Raw genomic sequence first — 19,343 nt, forward strand, 5'->3', positions numbered from 1 at the left:
CTGGAATGTTCTTCCCTTACATTACATCTCTTTCCTCCTCACCTCAAAATACCTCCCCCCCAACCCATGTCTACTAATGCCCCCTTCTCAAAAGGCACCTTGTTTGTCCCACCTGCCACTATCAGTTTACATTATACTCTCTGTTGTATTGTATTATCGATGTGTTATCTATTTCCTTCTCTAAATATCAGCTCAGTCTAGTGAGGGAGTCTGTAGACTTGCTCATGGCTGTGTCCTGAGCACCTAGGATGGTGCCTGGCATGTGGTAGACACTCGATAGGTGTCTCTGAATGAACAAATGATCCCCTTTCACAAAGGGGAAAAGTCTGGCTCAGGCTGGGGGCTATCCACAGAGGTCACCCAGCTCGCGGGTGGCTGAGCTGGGACCTGAACCCAGGTCTGTGACTCAGGAGTCCCTCCCTCCCACTCGGCGTCACACCAGTGTCACAGGTCTTCTGATGGCCCTAAGCTGCGCCGCAGAGTGGATGCCTCTTCCAGAAGAAGCATCAACTGAACTGGGCCGACCACGGCTCACCCCTACATTTCATCTGGACGAAGTCCAGCTGGTGAATGGCCTGCAGCAGGGGCTCGCTGTCCAAGGTCAGTTCAAACTCTGCAGACACCTTGGGCTCCAGGGCACCTTTGACCCACTGCTCTTGAGACACCTGGACACGCTTGATCAGGGCGTCCGAGATCTTAAAGGAAGCACAGAGTTTAGGGTTTCCGCGTGCAAAGGGAAAATAACGTAGCAGAGGGTAAGGAAGGGGCAGGGACTTCTCTGTGGGCTCAGGGGGCTGCGGTGGCTAAGCACGCCCACTCAAGCCCTGGCAGAGATCATCTTTTAACAGCTTAGTCATGTTAAATGTAAAGAAGCACTTGCTGTTTTAGGCTAAACCCTTTTGTGACGCAAATGATACTTTTTAAAAGAATTTTTTTACTTTATTTATTTATTTTGGCCGCACTGTGCGTCATGTGGGATCTTCCCCGACCAGGGATCAAAACCACGCCCCCTGCAGTGGAAGCGCGGAGTCCTGACCACCGGACCACTAGGGAAGTCCAGTACTTTTAAAATATACAAAGACAGTCTTCACTCTACCTCTTTTGCTAGATCTAGCACTTTGCAAAGTGAAACATACGAGTGGTTTGTCCCAGGGTCTGAAAGCATCTCCTTCATCCCCAGGAGCGTGAAGCTCCCTCCCTCCCACTGTGTTTCCTCCACGGTGTTCTGCAGTTTCTGCTCCAAACTCTCACTGCATCAAACCCACAGCTCTGTTCCCCTCTGCTGGAAAGCCCTGCTCATTCAGACATTTGCACGTGTCCCTGTAGAGCCATGACCCCATGCACCCTTCCTGGGGACCGATCCAGGAGATTCATCATGTCCCCCAGAGACGGAGGACAGAGCTTCCGTCCGAATCACAGACATGATCCCAAGAGGTGCTCGTGACCCCGAGTCAGACTGGCTGCTGGAAGGATGCCCAGCAAGGCTGCACTGGCTAGGCAGGCAGCGGTCATGTGTCCAGACCTGCAGGACTCCGCACCCTGAGGGAACAGGTCATGTGGATTCTGCTGACTCACTTCTCCCTGTGCCATCTTTCCAGCTTGATTGGCAAAGACTGTCTTTTCTCATCTGTGGGGAATATGTTGAATTGGGGTTTCAAGTCGAGGCACGAAAGCACGGCATTTCAGCCCTAGAGATTATGATGTTTGATCTCCTCATTTAAGGATGACACAGAGCCAGGGTCACAGCTAGCGAGACGCAGAGCCAAGATGAGAACCTAGGTCTTCTGGAATCGCTGAGCACAGGAGATTCTGCTCAACTCCAAGCCGCTGGGAGGGACCTTCCTAGAACCTCGGCTAGTCTGGGGCATGGCAGTGGATTGGGAGGAACAATGCCCAGCCCGCTCACCTGCAGAAACCCGGAGGGGTCGTTCTCCTTGATGACCTCCAGGCAGTACTCCATCAGCCCCGTGGACTGGCGCAGCTTCAGCGTGCAGTGGTTGATCTGGTCCCAAACCATCTGCCACGAGAAGTATCCCTAGTAACCGTCTCATCGAGGAAGAGCAGTCGCCTGCAGTGGCAAGCGGCATTGGTCCCGCCCGCCTTGCCCCCTCCCCTGCTGCTGCTCTGTTCCTGAGCTCCACGCGCCCCTCCACGCGCCCTCCTTACGGGGGCGGTAAAGGGACCCACTTCCCAACAAGCAGGGTCGCCACACCCAACAGGGCAAACTTCCTGAACTCTGGATAGAAAAGCAGAGAACGTACACCCTCTGAAACCCTCCTGGTGACCGGTCCGTGCCCCAGTCTCACTCGTTGGGTGGAAACTCAAGGGGCTCGGCTGCTTTGCGTGTAAACCATGCATCATCCCCAACACTCACTCCTTCTTTCCTTGAAAGTAACATTTTCTGATTCAGCTGGGAAATGTCTGTAGAACAGATCGAGCCCAGACAATGAGGTGAGTGGTTTCTGTCAAGGCGGGGTGTTCACGGGGCACCTGCCTGGCCCGGGGACCCAGTGCCGAGTGAGGGGAAGCCTCCCCCTCCCGCCGTGGCCACCTCTGCTCTGCAAGATGAGAACAGGCAGCGTCCCTTCGACAGAAAACAGGGGCCGGGAGAAGATGGGAGAGGGTGGCCTTCTGACTGAAAGCAGCAGGATTCAGGCATCTCCCTCCAGCTTTGGAGGGGGAGCAGGGGTGCTGATTGCTTCAGGGAAAGTAACACGGGTGTAAGTAGGTCCCGGGTCAACTTGCTCAGCCTTTCCTCTCCCCATTCATTCATTCATTCATTCGTTCATTCATTCGTTCGTTTGTTTGTTCATTCGTTCGTTCGTTCATTCATTCGTTCGTTCATTTGTTCGTTCGTTCATTCATTCGTTCGTTCATTCGTTCGTTCGTTCATTCGTTCATTCGTTCATCCATTCATTCGTTCATTCATTCGTTCTTTCGTTCATTCGTTCATTCGTTCATTCATTCATTCGTTCATTCATTCGTTTGCTCACTCAGCTAACACCGACCCAGAGCCCACGCTGCATGCTTCCCCAGGCTCGGCTTGGAGGCCGCGATGGGACCGAGGGCGTTGGCCGCGGGGACGCACCTTCAGCTTGTGTTCCCTCTCTTTGGTGACCTTGGTGAGCAGCTTGGCCTTCTGTCGGGTTAGCGCGTCCACCAGCGCGTCGCACTGGGCCACCAGGCAGGCCTCGTAGTCCAGGCCGTTCTCCTGCGGGACGCAGAGAGCTTTAGCGAGAAGGCGCTCAGAAACGCGGCCAGCACCAGACACACGGGGGCCCACCAGCAAGCTCGCCCCGGCGTGAGCTGTCCCGTTATTAGACTGGAAACAGTGCACACGTGCGTCTCAGCACATCTATAGGATGGAGTGAATACTCAGAGTCATCCAAACCATGAGGGTTTGTGAGGGTTTTCAGTGTCATGGGAAAAGCTCATGAGAGAGACCTGAGAAGAAGAAGAGCGGCTGCAAGTGTGTGCAGCATAATTGCACACTGTACGTGCATGTGTGTGTGTAGAGTAGTGGAACAACATGTCAAAGTGGTGAGGGGGTCACCTCAGGGGCTGAGATATTGGTGAACCTTTCTTACTTCAGTCTGTTATTCTCTACCTTTCAAAATTTCTGTAACATACTTTTGCTTTCTCTAATCAGAAAACAGTAAAACAAACAACACCCACTGTTCTTGCTATAGGATCTGTCTCTCTCAGTTCTAAAAAAAAAAAAAAAAAGTCTTTCAACGTAACTCAGGTCAGCCTGGATTCAGACCTCGTGTCATGGGCCGATGGTGTTCAGCCCTCCCACCCCTGCCCCAAGTTCCTATTTGAAGTCCTACCCCCCATGACCTCAGAATGGGACTGTGTTTGGAGACAGGGCCTTGAAAGAAGTCAGTTAAATGAGGTCATCAGGCTGGGCCCTGATCCAATCTGACTGGTGTCCTTACAAGAGGAGATCAGGACACAGACACACACAGAGGGAGGACGGTGTGAGGACACAGGGAGAAGACGGCCGTCTACACGCCAAGGAGAGACACCTCAGGAGAAACCACCTCTGCCAACACCTTGATCTTGGACTTCCAGCCTCCAGAACTATGAGAAAATAAGTTACTGTTGTGGAAGCCACTCAGTCAATGGTACCTTGTTACAGCAGCCCCATCAAACGGATACCTCCGTTGTCCCTGAAAACATCAGAACCAGGACAGGAAATGCCTGGCGGCTGAATTCTGTGCTTTCACTTATTAGGATGGTTTTTATTGGCTGGTTAAGAATTCAGTACCCTGAGTCCTCTTTCCCATCCAGACACCAGAATGCTCTACGGTCCGTGATCTGTGTGAAAGTTCCTCCACACGTGCATGTATTTATTCGCTCTCTCCCCAACAGAGCTCCTGGGGACAGAGGCTGTGCCTTATTGATCTGCGTTGGGCTTGTATGTGACACAGCATGGGTGCTCATTAAATACATTTGTTTAGTAAATGATGCTTTTATATTTTGATGTGTTGGTACAAAAGCACCGTATACAGATACCGCCTAGGGCTACGTGGCCACGCAGAGTGCTGCATTATTTCCGCCCAGCTCTCTTTCTAGGATTCTCTCTGAGTTCATGCAAAATCCCTTTCCTATCAGATGTCACAGGGGTGTCAGTGGATTGAGTGGGTGATGTCCTCAACACCTGAGGCAGTGCAGTGGGACAATTAGGCCTTCTCATGTTCAGCACTGAAAAGCGCCTGCCACGGGGCCTTTCCTTTCCTCTGCTAAGCTTCACGTACCTCCTGCACGGACTCCCCTCCCAGCGGGAGCTATGCTCACCTGGATCTGCTGCAGAATGTTCTTCAGCTGAACTAGAAACTCCTTGGCTTCTTTTGCCTTATCGGAAACTCCATTTAAGGCCTGAGACAGTTGGGCCTAAAAGATATCAAGGTTGAAAAGGAAAATTAGGTGTTAAAGGCACTTGGTCTGCACTTCATCATAAAGGCTTGTGTTTATAAGAGGGTAGAACCCAGGAACCGTCCTCACTTATGAAGGGACCGCTATTGACTCCAGGACTCTATTGCATGTGCTTATTTTTCCAGCAATGGTTGATAAAGTGTTGGTTGACCAACACTCTTCTGTCTGGACCCCAAAGCTGGGTAGAAGTAAGGAGCATTCAGCTAATTGGTTCAGGCTGACAGGACCCAGGACAAGAAGGCAAGTAGAGCCTTGGCCGGGTCTGGCCCCCTCCCTGCTGTAGCAGTTGTACCCCCCATCAGTAGGACACTCAGACACTTGTGCGAGGGAATCCCAGGTGCCAGGCCACGCTCTGCCCACCCCACCCCTGCACAGGCGCCTTTTGGCCTGAGCGGGATGGGCAGGAAAGGGACCTGGAAGTGAGCCTGAGCCATATGGACCGGGGGTCCCAAGGCATCATGCGGAAGGGGATGATGGTGGCCTCCTCCTTAGCACTAGGGACTCCTCACCCTGCCCGGTTGCTGGGACCCAAAGGCAGAGCTGCAGGCTGGGGTCAAATCTACGGCCTTTAGCCTCAGGCTTCTTTTGAATGAAACACATACGCACACCATCGAATTTGTCTTCAAAATCTTGCTATTGAATAGACTGGTGCCCTTGATTTTTAACATGACTCTCATGTTTCAGAGTAAAAAGCTGAAGGCAGAGCAAAAACGGGGCCAGAAAGGCTGGGTCATACCTGCTCTCCACTTTCTTTTTTTTTTTTTTTAATTGGAGCATAATAGCTTTACAATGTTGTTTCTGCCGTACAATGAAGTGAATCAGCTATATGTATACATATACCCCCCCCTTCAGGGACCTCCCTCCCTCCCACCCCGCATCCCACCCATCTAGGTCATCACAGAGCACCGATCTGAGCTTCCCGTGCTATACAGCAGGCTCCCACTAGCTATCTATTTCACACATGGTAGTGTATTTATGTCAAACCTAATCTCCCACTTCGTCCCACCCTCCCCTTCCCCCGCTGTGTCCACACATCTGTTCGCTACATCTGCATCTCTATTCCTGCCCTGCAAATAGGTTCATCTGTACCGTTTTTTCTAGATTCCACATATATGCGTTAATATACAATATTTGTTTTTCTCTTTCTGACTTACCTCACTCTGTATGTCAGACTCTAGGTCCATTGACATCTCTACAAATGACCCCATTTCGTTCCTTTTTATGGCTGAGTAATATTCCATTAGGTCTCTGCTCAGATATGATCTGTCAGTGAGGCCTCTTCCTTTGCCCTGCTTTATTCTTCTTCATAACGTTCATCACCACCCAACACAGGTTTGTTTCCTGTCTGTCTCTCCTCCCGAAAATGCAGGCTCCCCAGAACAGGGACCTTGCCTGGTTGCTCACATGCAGAGAGAGCACCATGCCCATGGCAGCATGAAAGAAATATTTGTTGAATGAATGCATCAATGAATGTGATTCTCTGGACCATATCCATGGTTTTCAAAGTGTGGTTCTTGGACTGACGGCACCAGCATCGTCCAGGAATTTGTTAGAAACACAAATTCTCTGGCCTCACCCCAGTCTTACTGATCAGAAACTGGGGGTGAAGCCCAGGAATCTGTCTTTTAACAAGCTCTCCAGGGGGTTCCGATGCAGTTTGCGATCCACTGGATGGTACAAACATAGCCACGGAGTGGAGGAGGAGACACAGGGAGAAGGAAGGGGGCCTCAGACCAGGGTCACCGACGTTCAAGGTGAGGTCAAGGTGAGGTCTGGGCTCTGTCCTGCTGGGAGACGGCTGGGAGCCTGAGGTGTGGCTCAGCAGAGGCAGATTCTGGAGAAGCTCTTCCTTCTTCCACTGGCTTCCCCATGCCCCCCACCTCAGCTGGTGTAGGCGCCCCCCCTCCACAGGCACCTGGCGTGGACCACTTTCTGTTGCAATTATCCACGCAGGAAGAATATCCAGTAGACCTTACAGGAACAGCAGAGCGTTCTGTGTCTGCTCTAATACAGCTGCCACCCGCCTGGGCGGCTCTGAGCACTTGAAAGGTGGCTAATGTAACTGAGGGACTAGATTTAAATTTTATTTAAAGTTTTCGGCCACCACGGTTGGCCAGCGGCTGCTGTTCTGGGCAGCACAGATCTTTTTTTAATTTTTATTTTTAATATTTATTGATTTATTTGGCCGCGTTGGGTCTTAGTTGCGGCGCGTGGGCTCAGTTGCCCCGCGGCACGTGGGATCTTAGTTCCCCGACCAGGGATTGAACCCCCGTCCCCTGCACCGGGAGGCAGATTCTTAACCGCTGGACCACCAGGGAAGTCCCTGGGTAGCACAGATCTTTGCACCCATCCTTAGAGGGGTCCAGGTCCTCGGGAAGCTCAGCCTGTCCCTGATGGCTGTGCTCAGGAGGAACCGGAGAAGTCAGCATCACTCGGGCCCGTCATCGGCGCCCAGAAAAGAGTGGCACCTCCCTCCCCACGACAGTCACCCAGAGCAGAGGGCCCACTGAGGCTGCACCCCTTCCCTCCCCAACGAGGGACCGATTCCCAGGAACCTATACAATCCTTCATGGCGGGGACTTTGTTTTTTTGTCTTTGCCTTTCTAGCCAGGCACTGGCACAAAGCAGGGGCTCAAAAACTGCTCACTGTCTGAATAAAAAGCAAAGCAATTGCTCCACTAGAAGCGGATGCTAAGCTAAGACGGGTCCCTGTAGATCCATCCCCACGGCGACCACCTTTTCCGGCGAGAGGCTGCATTAGTGAGAGTCCCCTTCCCTCCACCCGGGGAACTGGAGCCAGCGGGGCTCTGTCCCCGCCAGCCCCGGCCTCCCCGCGGCCCGTCCCACCCCAGGGCCTGTGGACCTGCTTCCTGCTTGGCAAGTAGACCCAGGACCTTGGCAAGGAGCGCAGAACACAGTGATCTTTGAAGGCCTCCAGGGACCTTAGGCAAACGCCCAGCTGAAAGGGGAATGATCTCACAGCTCAGTAGACACGGCTCCGGGCCCACCAGACTTGCCCTTGATCTTGCCCTCTGCTTTCTCTTGACGCCGTCTGGCCCCGGCCCAGCAGGGTGCTCGCCTGCACAAAGACCTGTGCCCGGTCTGCTGGTCGCCGGGAAGAGCCCAGACACCCATGTGAGGTCCGGTCGCCGTCGAGGGATGTCCCGACAAGCACACACTTGAACCTTTCTTGACCCCAGTTCCTTCCTGTGTGATGTGGCCACGAGACACCTCTCTTTGCCCAGGTGACAGCACTGTGGAAACGACCTGGTTATTCTAGTGGCAAAGGAGTCAGGGTTTGGGCGGTGAAGGTGGAAACCATTTCTCAAGGGACAAGTGGTTCACTTATTGGCAACGTGTTATGGGTTCACGGCATATTGTATTTGGCTTCAGTTTTTTGAAATATGCTCTTCCTCTTTTCCACAGGGACTGCCTAGGGGCCAGCAGGGGACACTGAAAATTGTGTCTTTCTGGTCTGAGAGAAGAGCCTGCCGTCTGAGAAATGAGAATGGATTGTTCTGTCTCTGTGGATGTTGGTTATACTATCCTCTTGGAAAGAAAGGAAATATCCAGACTGAAGATAAATTTTTTTAAATGACTGAATGGATTTTAACTTGAATCAAACATTGTATTTTATGCCTTTTTATTCCTCTAAGGTTAGAACTACATTGCTGCAGAGTCTCTAAGGTTAGACAGACAGCTTAAAAATGTATTTCCAAGTGGGTCAAACCACCTGCTTCCTGACCTAGCATCACATCTTTGCCTGCATCCCAAAACAGTAGCTTCTAGGTACATGGGGTAGCTTTCTGCCTTTTTCCTCCCATTCTGGATGGTGTTATAGGGCCTCATACTGCATTAAGCAAGAGAGCTCTGGGCCAGTACAGTCAAATCTTGGCTCTGTCATTCATTAGCTGTGCATCTTGGGAAGATTCTTCGTCTCTTTGTTCTATAGGGTCCTCCCCTGTAAGGTGGGAATAACAACCCCTACCTCATACGAGTTCTTACTATTATGCTTAGAAATATAGCTGAAGCTTTCCCGAAATCCTCTTAATTGTTCAGTCTGGGTCTATCATATGTGGGTTGTTATGGACTGAATGTGTCCTCCCCAAATCCATATGTTGATGTCACGTAGGTGTAGCCCCCATGATGGGATCAGTGCCCTTAAAGAAAAGACATGGGAGAGCTCCTTCCCTCTCTCCTCCCACTGCACGGAGGAGAGGCCCCGTGAGGACACGGTGAGAAGGTAGCTGTCCGCAAGGCCCGAAGAGAGCCTCACCAGGAACTAAGCTGGCCGGCAGCCGGATCTGGGATGCCCAGCTTTCAGAACTGTGAGAAAGAAATCTCTGTCGTTTTATGGGATTTGCTTACAGCAGCCCAAACAGACTAAGACATGAATTATCTAAATTACCCAACTAAGACCTTTCAGAGATAATTCTCATGTTTGCCACAGACTCTGTGGAGAAGCCCCTAAGTTGTCTCCTCTTATTTATCTTTAAAAATTAATTAATTAATTAATTTGTGGCTGTGTTGGATCTTCGTTGCTGCACGCGGGCTTTCTCTAGTTGCGGCGAGCGGGGGCTACTCTTCGTTGCGGTGCGTGGGCTTTTCACTGCGGTGGCTTATCTTGTTGCGGAGCAGGGGCTCTAGGTGCGTGGGCTTCAGTAGTTGTGGCATGTGGGCTCAGTAGTTGCGGCTCGTGGGCTTAGTTGCTCCGCGGCATGTGGGATCTTCCCGGACCAGGGCTCGAACCCATGTCCCCTGCGTTGGCAGGCGGATTCTTAACCACTGCGCCACCAGGGAAGTCCCAAGTTCGCCCCTTTTAAACTTGGTCTTTGTTCTCTGACATCAGGGTTACCCAGTAGAAGTGCAGAAATTAGGTACCAAGGATCTAGACATGGCTGCCAAATGCCACCTCCTCTTGATGCTTTGCTCCCCTCCGCAAATGGAACGTGCCCTTGGCACTCCTTCCAGGGCGTGTCTCACTCTCCTTGAGACGGGCAGCCCGGGGGAAATGCATCCACTCCCCTGTCCTGTCGGCCGCCCTGCAAGCCTGTCCTGTGCACTTCCGTGCAGGCAGCGCGGGCCTCACACCTAGAATGTGCTCCGCAGAGATCCAGTCAGTGGATGGATTCTGTTCTAGATTTTGGCTGACTAGCTGCCCCGAGCTAGTCACGTCTCAATCCTCTTACACGCTGGGCTTAATTAAAATGGCCATGTGGCCACTCTGGACCCGCCATTTCTAGGGCATGAAGCCCCATCTGGTCCTGGGCACTGGCAGTCCAACCCTACCCTGCGGATCAAAACTCTTTTCATGACTTCTGGGTATTAACTGTTTCTAGTTAACCGCTGGCACGGATCCTGCCCCAGTTTAGTCCTACTCGACAGAACCTCTGACGCCCTCCCTCTCCCTGCGTCTGCTGGAAGACCAGAGGGTTCCTCCACCTAGGCCTGCTTCCCCTTTCCTGATCCACCTGCCAACGGCTGCAAAAGCCCCGCTGAAGCGCTGGAAAGGCCCTTCGCCAAGAGGCCAGCCACCAAGATAAATGTGACTGCCCTGGTGGTCAGCCTAAAGTGAGGTTCAGTGACACGGCAGGGGGCCTTGGGTGCCCTTACTACGGAAGCAGATGCGGTGACAAAGCTGGAGACTGCATGAGAGAGTACTGTCCCACCCACAGGGACCACACCTGGGGACAGGAGAAGGTGGGTGAGACGGGCACATGGAGGGGGTGAGGGGAGGACCCATACAGGGTGCATGAGACCCCAGCCCTACAGGATCCCCCTTCCCTGTCTGCCCCCATCCAAGGGTCCAGGTTGTAAAGGATGTGTCACACAGGGTGTGAAGCACTGATGCTAGGGCTCCAGTGGAGCAGGGTGGGCCTCGGGTAGAAGTCTACCTAGAGAGCGATCAGATGAGTATTTGCCGGGTGGCAGGCCCCTTCCATGGCAGACTGTGGGTCCCAGGCTGAGGGCCCCCCAGAAGCAGAAAGGGTTGTTGGCAGGAGAACTAGGATCCAGGGGCGATGCAAGCAGCCTCTCTATTCAGTGGATGTGACCCGGATTTGGGGGGGTGCCCTGAGGCAAAACAGCTCAGAGGATCAGCTCCTGTCCCAGTGGCCCCCTGTGTCTCTGGCCACTGAGCCAGTAAGGAGAGGGGGGGTTTGAATGGGGGTCTCCAGACGCTAATCCAGTGCTCTGTTCTGTGCACTGAAGCCACCTCCAACTCCCAGAACCTCCATATGGAGGCCGCTACCATGACTGCCAGCACTGAGACGTGTTGTCTATGAGGACTCCACGGCCCCTGAGAGTCCCCCCCCAGGACTGATACTCCGAGAGGGTCTACCTTCCCTTGACTCCCCACACTCATTCAGCCCCTCGTATTGTGGGTTCTCATGGTATATTAGCTTCTTGTTGCTGCTATCAAGAATTACCATAAACTCAGTGACCTAAAGCAACTCTGGTTTATTCTTTTGTAGTCCTGGAGGCCAGAAGTCCAAAGTGAGTCTTACAGGCCAAAATCAAGCTGTCAGCAGGCCTGCTTCCTTCTGGAGGCTCTAAGGATGGACCCCTTTTCTTTTCCTTTTTTTTTAAAAACATGCTTTTGGCTTTATTTATTTTTAAAATATTTATTTATTTTGGCTCCACCGGGTCTTAGTTGCGGCACGTGGGATCTTTGTTGTCGCAGGTGGGCTTCCCAGTTGTGGCTTGCATGCGGGATATTAGTTCCCCGACCAGGGATTGAACCCAGGTCCCCTGCATTGGAAGTGTGGAGTCTTACACACTGGACCACCAGGGAAGCCCTGAGAGACCCCTTTTCTTGTCTTTTCCATCTTCTAGAGGTTACCTACATCCCTTGGCTCGTGGCCCCTTCCTTGCATCACTCAGCCTCTCACTTCTGTCCTCGTATCTCCTACGACTATGGCCTTCCTGCCTCCCTCTTACAGGGGCCCTTGTGATGCCCTTAAACCAGCTGAGCAATTAAGGATAAGCTCCTCACCTCAAGGTCCTTAATATAATCACACCTGCAAAGTCCATTTTGCCACGTAAGGTGACATGGTCACAAATTCTGGAGGTTGGGACGTGCACGTTCTTGGGGGCCTTTATTCAGCCTGCCATACCTGGCAACTGAACTGATCTTCTCTAGTCTCATTTCACAGGTGACGGATGAACTGTTCAATGTCTGCTACTTCAGAGGCCTGTGCGCTGGATGAAGTCGTATTGCGCGTACGCAGTGCCGTATTCCCAGCTCGGGCCAGGTGCCAGGCACACGGTAGGGACCAGAAACCATGCCCCATTGAAGGTCTGTCTCCACCTGGATCCTCAACTCCTTACTGAGGATGCAGGACAGGCATCAGGATAGGACCCACCCATAGAACTAACATCTACCCCACAAAGACCCTCCCTTAAGGCCAGAATAGGGTGTTTTTTGTGCCACAGGGTAAAACGCAGGCTGCCTGGACCCGGCTGCAACCTGGCACTGTGGCCTCCCCTCTCTTGCCCCGGTACGGCTCTCTGATGCTGATGACCCCGGTCAATAGCTACGGTGACGATGGCAGACGGCATTCACTAAATGCTGACACTAAATTACGTGTCTAATGTTGTTGGTTTCTCACAGCCTGTCAGGGGGGTGCTAGCACTTTCCTCATTTTTACAGAAGAGGGGACCGAGGCTCAAGGTCACACAGCTAGAAGCTGGTGGATGGAGCCAAGGCTCCGACCAAGGTTTCTCTGAACCCAAAGCCATTGCTCCTAGCACTGGGCTGCCTTTCAGATACTCAACCAAGACAGAGGAAGGAGAAACCCCGATTTCCAGCCAAACCCTCCGCAGGCTGGCTGATGGGGAGGGACAGTCCACCCTCTCCTGGCGGCATCTTTACTGTCCCTCACATGCTTCCCGTTCACGTGGGGCTGCCTGTCCGTCGAGTGACTTTCTCCATCTCCCCTCCATTAAAGTTTCAAATGTGCAGCAGCCTAGGGAACCAGAGCAACTTCCGAAGTGTCAAAGCAAGGCCGCCTTCAGCCTGGGTGAGGTGGTGGTACAGCAGTGAGGCGTAGCCTCCCACCCCCCGCCCGCAAGGAGGCAGCCAGCTGGGGCAGGCAGGACCCAGAGGGCGAGTCCTGATGCAGCTGAGGGGTGGGAGGGGTTTATGCGGACAGCCACAGGACACAGAGCTCAAAAAGACGTTTCTCTCTGCGAGTCTGACGCCAGTTTCAACGTGTGGGTTCTTTTCCCCACACCAGGCGATTCTCCAGTGCCAGCTGGCTGTCCTACAATTCAACTCAGTTCGGACACCTTCTATCTGGAAAGAGCGTCAGATCCCGCAGGTTAAGGGCTCAGCCCACACGTCTGTCTCCCCTTCAGCCAATCGCAACTCCAGGTTGTCACCTGTGCTTCCCGCCGAGTGCCCAGAGATAGGATGTTCCCATACCTCCTCCTTGGGTTTGATGACTTTGCCAGAACTCAGAAACACTTTACTTACTAGATCACCAGTTTGTTATAAAAGGATGTAACTAGGAACAACCAGAGGGAGGAGACGCAGGGGGCAAGGTCTGGGGAAGGGCACAGAGCTTCCCTGCCCTCTCCCCACACCTCCGCGTGTTCCCAGCCCGAAAGCTCTCAGGACCCCATCCTCTTGGGGATTTATGGAGGTTTCATTCCATAGGCATGATTGATTAAGTTGTTGGTCATCGGTGATTGATTGAGCTGCCAGCCCTTCTCTCCTCCCCAGAGGTTGGGAGGAGGGCTGAGTGGGGGACTGAAAGCTCCAGCCCCTACTCACACGGCCGTTCCCCTGGCAACGAGTCCATCCTTAGGTTACCTGAGGCTTTCCAACAATCACCTCATTATAAAAGATATTATATCGCTCTCATCATTTAGGAAATTCCTAGAGGTTTAGGAGCTCTGTGCCAGGAACCGAGATGAAGACCAAATATATATTTTATTATAAATCCCAGTATGACACTATTACACTGGGAGGCTGTGTAATGCAAGAATGGAGAGGTTGGGGGAACATGTAAGCAGCTACACTCTGGGGGAGAATAAAAGGAGGGTTTGCTTTTATCTGCGGAGGGTACGCCCAGCGATTCACTCTCTCTGCTGCCCCTAAAGCTAGATACCCTGTCCCTCAGCCTAACTGCCTTCCCACGGCTCCGGGGGGAGCGATTAGGAGCCTCTGTGCATCCGCCGGCCGGGAGAGCTAGCCGCCCAGCTCCCGCGCTTCTGGGGCACACGGTGAAGGACAGCCGAATTTTCACCGAGTGTCCGGCACGCTCACTCAGCACAGAGGAAGAGGCTGTGAAATGGGGCCACGGGGCATTTCCTCTCCCCTTTTCCTCCTCCACTCACTAATAGGTGTTGGTTTTTTAAATTCGTGGCTGATGATAATCCCTAAAATGAACTAAAAAATGTCCTAATCCTTTGACAGAACAGCAGGAATAAAAGAGTGATGTGGAGAACTCGTTTAAGAAAATCAAAAGTCAGGGGCTCCTGGATAAGCAGAGAAGCTACCTCTGAAGCACCCTCCTGAGAGGCCTGAGCGCTGCGACCACTCACTTCCCACCCAAGCAGGTAGCCACCGCACCCTCCCATGGTGAGTCCCCCTCCCCGCTGGGGAAGTCTGAATCGATGGAGGTAGATATTCTCCCTGCATCTTCTCAAATGCTCCCTCCTGCCAAGGGGTCCCAAGGACCCAGCCCCTGGGACACCAACAGCTAACCCAGTGGTGACCTCCTGGCCTTGTCACGTGCCCGGGGAGCTTCTGAGCTTTCCTCTCTTAGGTTTATCTTCTGTTTAAGACTCATATGCCCGTTAAGATAAGCAGCCCAACTGGCCCTGCTGATTCGGCAGACGTGGACGTCATGGGCGTGTGTAGGTACAGGCCTCTGGCAGGAGGAGAGAAGCAAAGCGGCCAGAGCGCTACCTCTCTATCATCCAGCCCTTCCCAACTCAAGGCTGCACCCGGGGCAGCCTCAAGGGGAGGTGTCATGGGTTGAATTATGGCCGCCTCAAAAGACGTGTCAGAGTCCCAACTCTTAGGACCTCAGAATGTGACCTTATTCGGAGACGGTGTCTTTACAGAGGTACGCAAGTTAAAATTTGGTCATTAGGGTGGGTCCTAATCCAATGCGGCTGGTGTGCTTCTAAAAAGGGGAAATGTGGACACAGAGACAGATGTCCACAGAGGGAAAACGCCACGTGGAGATTGGAGTTATGCTACCACAAACCAAGGAACTGCCAGAGGCTGGGAGAGAGGCCTGGAATAGATCCTTCGCTAGAGATTTCAGGGCCCTGTGACACCTTGATCTCAGACTTGCCCTCCAGAACTGTCCCTCATAAAATGGTGTAGTATTTGCATGTAACCCGCACACGTCCTCTCACATACTTTAAATCATCTCTAGATTACTTCAAATACCTAATACCATGTAAATGCTATGAAAAGAGTTGCCAACATGTGGCTAATTCAAATTTTGCTTTTTGCAACTTTCTGGAATTTTTTTCCTCACTAATTTTGATCCACAGATGGTTGAATCCTTGGATACAGCGGGGCAACTGTAACTTGATACACTCATATCACACACTAATACAAAAGGGTTTAAAGTGAGAGGTTCCCAGCTGTCTTGCTTAAATCATAAACCAATCATAGACCCTGATCTGTTCTGTCCTGCCTGGAAATGCACTCTTCCTTCAGTAAGAAATTCTGTCTTTGCTGGAATCTCCCTCCTCCTGGCCCTTGGGGCTCAAGGTCTCCTCTCCTGTGGCTCTTGCTGAACAAGGTGGGAACCCTTCAGCCTGGCCGTCAAGACCTTCACCCAGTCACTGGGTGATTCGTCAACAGGCACCTGTTGGCCACCTACAGCTGAAGAGGCCCAGTGGTGTGCCGGGGGGGTCAGCACCTCCGCCCTCCCTGGGGCTTTTGAACCCAGACCCCGCCTTCTGGCAGACCCGCTCCCCTCGCTTCCCCCCCTGCATTGTGAGCCTTCTCCCAGCCGTCACTTGCCCTCACAACGCCCACCTGGAGCCCTGGATCAGCCTGCCCAAGGCCAGGTGCACTTCTCCTTTTCCGTGAAGTCTTCCCGGACTCCACGAGACTGTGGGATCCTCCTCTCCTCTGCTCCCCCTTGGCCTCTTGCTTACCCCCAGTTTTAGTCCTTGTCACCGTCCGTCTGGCATCTAGTTACCTGTCCACTGGCCCTCACTGGAGCGAGGCTCCCCCAGTGAGACGTGAATTCATCCACGTGCCCAGCGCGGGGCCTGCACACAACAGGCGCTGGCTCGCTCGAGTGGCTTGTGAATTGACTGAGTTTAGTGCCGTGTGCTCTGGGGCAGCAGAGAAGCAGGGGTGAGTCTTGGCTCCCTCGGGCGGGGTCCCGGGGTGCAGCTGGAGGCGTCTAGCTTGACTTCTGGGGGCTCCGACGCCTGGCGCCTGTGGCAACCCCGCCTCACCGCCTGGCCCGGCCGGCCCATCCTGCTGGGCCCGGGGCCTCTTCCCGGGGCTTCTCCCTGGGGGCCCCGCCCTGGTGGGATCTCTTGAGCACCACTCCTTCCTCACTTCACTTGAGTAAAAATAGAGCTGGATACCCTCTGACTTTCCTCCCTCGGTCCCTCCAAAGTGGTGGGTGGGATGCAGGGTGGTCCAGGGGATGGAGGTTTGAGATCACAGAGTTGTGAATCCTGACAACGGGGGGAGAGGGCCAGGAGTGGACGAGGTGCGACTACACGGTGGCTGGTTTGACATCCCCCGTTCCCACCCCTGAGCCAGCCACTCAGGCTTTGGCGGATGGGAGGCGGTGACGGGGGCAAAGCTCCCCAGAAGCTCAGCTCAGCCTCGCACTAACCAGGCCAGAGAGTGGACTAAGCTCCTGGACCTGCCAGCCACGTGCCCGGAAGCCTTGCCGTGTGCGGACTGGACTGTGGAGTCAAGGGCTGAACTCAAACCCTGATTCTATGTGACCAAGTTTCTTTGTGAGCCTTTGTGTCCTCGCTGTGAGATGGGGGCAGTGCTATGCACCCCAAGGGCTATTGCAAGGTTTAAGAGAGAGCCTACGTGGAGAGCCCTGGGCTCAGGGGCTGGCACTCTAGTGACGGGGGTTCTGAGCACAACGAGATCCCAGAGGGGGCTTCTCCAGACCATCACAGCCACCGCTGCTTCCCTGCTGTTGGCCGTCCATCATCCTTCCTAACGGTACTTTTGTTTTGCTTTGAGAAATTGCCTCTTTCCCTCTAGGTACCATCTGGTAGGACTGAGATCATGGCCCCAATACCACTGTCATCACTCAGCAAGGGGCAGGCACATGCCCTGCTCTAGCTGGGAGTATGCCAGCTCCCTGGAACTCAAAACTGAGAAAGGGGCAAAGAAACGCAGAAATACAGGCATTTGTTCTATAGGTCCCTGACCAGACTCCTGGGAGTAGACCATTCTTGTAGCTCCTGCTTCTTAGGGCTCGAGAAAGCCTTTGGAACCAGAATGCCAGGTTTGGATCCCGACTCACATCCTCTGTGTCCTTGGGTGAATTGTTTAATCTCTTCCTGAAGGAGGTACCTTGTGGTGTTATCGTGGGATTAAGTGAGTTGCTACACGTGAGGTGCTGAGAACAGAGGCTAGCAAACATGCAGGGCTGTATGTGATCCCTGTTGTAATTTTGAACATGGCTCTCAAAGCTCCCTCGGATTCGGTAAGTGCTTAGAAACAAGTATTATTTTTCCAATAAATTTTCTTCAATTCAAGTGAACCAGAGTTGGTTTCTTTTGCTCTAACTGGCTAGGAGGCTAAGCAAACACAGAGATATCTATGCTGTAATTAGTGATTCATGCTGCAGCTGCATAAGCTCAGTCCCTCTGGAGACGGTTGATGGCGACAGGCCTCTCCTCCTCCCTGGCCACAGCTCAGCTTCAGACTCCGATTCCCCAAAATGCTGACAGCTTAGGAGTTCTCGGTGAGCTCCTGCCCCAGGTGTGCAGGGGGAGCAGTTCAGCTTGTCAACAGGGACTTTTAAGCTGCCAGTATTGATCTGTCAGAGCCACCAACCAAACTTCCTTGGTTAGGACTTAACGCTGAGGTCAAAAATGAGGCAGACCTGAAGGGAACTGGCTACATCACTGCATGTACCCGTGGGCACACGGTTGCTTCCCATTCTGATAAGAGGGTCAGTTAGTGCCAAATGACCCTCAAGAGGGACTTCCCTGGGGGCGCAGTGGTTAAGAATCCACCTGCCAATGCAGGGGACACGGGGTCGAGCCCTGGTCTGGGAAGATCCCACGTGCCGCGGAGCAACTAAGCCCGTGCGCCACAACTACTGAGCCTGCGCTCCTAGAGCCTGTCAACGAGAAGCCCGCGTGCAGCAATGAAGACTCAACGCAGCCAAAAACAAACAAACAAACAAACAAACAAACAAACAGGCAAGGGCAGCAGCCTGTACCACCTTCAAGACACAAGCCACCTCAGCACGACCTGCCAGGCGGCTCCATCCCTCGACACCCTTGCATCTCTGTTCACCTGCCTGATGTGGTCTCCCCCTTGCTTTGCCAGCACCCACAAGTCATCATTCGAAACTCAGCTCAGACATCCCTCCCTCATGCTGCTTCCCCTCCCTGCCACCCCCTCAAGGCTGGTGGAGATGCTCCTCTTCTGGGCCCCCGTGCCACCCCACACCTCATTATAGTGTACTATCATCATGCATTTACCCTTTCTGCTCAGTTGTGTGGTCTTACAGGATGGGTACCCTGGTCTGCTTCATCTCTGTGTGAGCTATCGGTGTATAGTCAATAAGTATTTGCTGAACAGATGCATTAATTAGTTATTTTTTTATTGGACAATATGGCGGAGAAGTTTATAAAATGAACCAAGGAACAGAAGCAAGGACCAGAGCTCCATTTCTGCTTTGTATCCGACATGCAGTGTAACGTTAGACTGGTCATGGAATTTCACTTCTTACACTTTGGGGGTAACTTACTATCAAAAAGGATTATATAGCCTTCATTTGTCACTAACCATGTAGAGATATTAGGAGGAAAACAAGCTTGTGAGGTACACTACGTGTCTCACACTGTCACTTTCAAACTTGCTCAGGAAGTGCTAGATTTATGTTTCTCTCAAAAGAGAACACATGGATTTCAAGCAAAATGAAACTATCCAGAAAAAGGTTCAGAGTAAAGACAAGGAGTTCAGAGAAGACCCAAGTAATCAAAAAGGCATCCTTTAGTCACCTCCAGACAGCATGCCCGATTCCAGGAGCTGTATGTGTGACAGGGAACGCCTGTCTCTCTATGGTTCAGGGATCATGGAAAAAAGCCCAAATTAAAAAAAAAAAAATCAAGTATGAAAGAAATCTAGGTATGGATCTAGTAGAGAACACTGCTAAATTTAAAAAAGTGTTTTGGGACTTCCCTGGTGGCGCAGTGGTTAAGAATCG

The 19,343-nt window shown here is 52.6% G+C and overlaps 1 protein-coding gene across 2 annotated transcripts in view; it reads right to left on the reverse strand.

Annotated features, from left to right (window-relative positions):
• TRIM67 (tripartite motif containing 67) overlaps nucleotides 1-19,343 on the reverse strand; it is a 52,926-nt gene that overhangs the window by 14,609 nt on the left and 18,974 nt on the right. The window contains exons 2-5 of one of the 2 annotated variants that reach the window (XM_036827964.1): nucleotides 4,801-4,896; nucleotides 3,089-3,211; nucleotides 1,907-2,017; nucleotides 542-695 (exon numbers count right to left, since the gene is read on the reverse strand). In XM_036827964.1, coding sequence (XP_036683859.1) covers nucleotides 542-695; nucleotides 1,907-2,017; nucleotides 3,089-3,211; nucleotides 4,801-4,896 — 484 coding nt within the window. Of the gene's footprint in view, nucleotides 1-535; nucleotides 696-1,906; nucleotides 2,018-3,088; nucleotides 3,212-4,800; nucleotides 4,897-19,343 lie in introns of both variants that reach the window. The other variant, XM_036827963.1, reaches the window with a different exon arrangement.

This window comes from Balaenoptera musculus, chromosome 16 (genome assembly GCF_009873245.2).
Source record: "Balaenoptera musculus isolate JJ_BM4_2016_0621 chromosome 16, mBalMus1.pri.v3, whole genome shotgun sequence".
Taxonomy (NCBI): domain Eukaryota; kingdom Metazoa; phylum Chordata; class Mammalia; order Artiodactyla; family Balaenopteridae; genus Balaenoptera; species Balaenoptera musculus.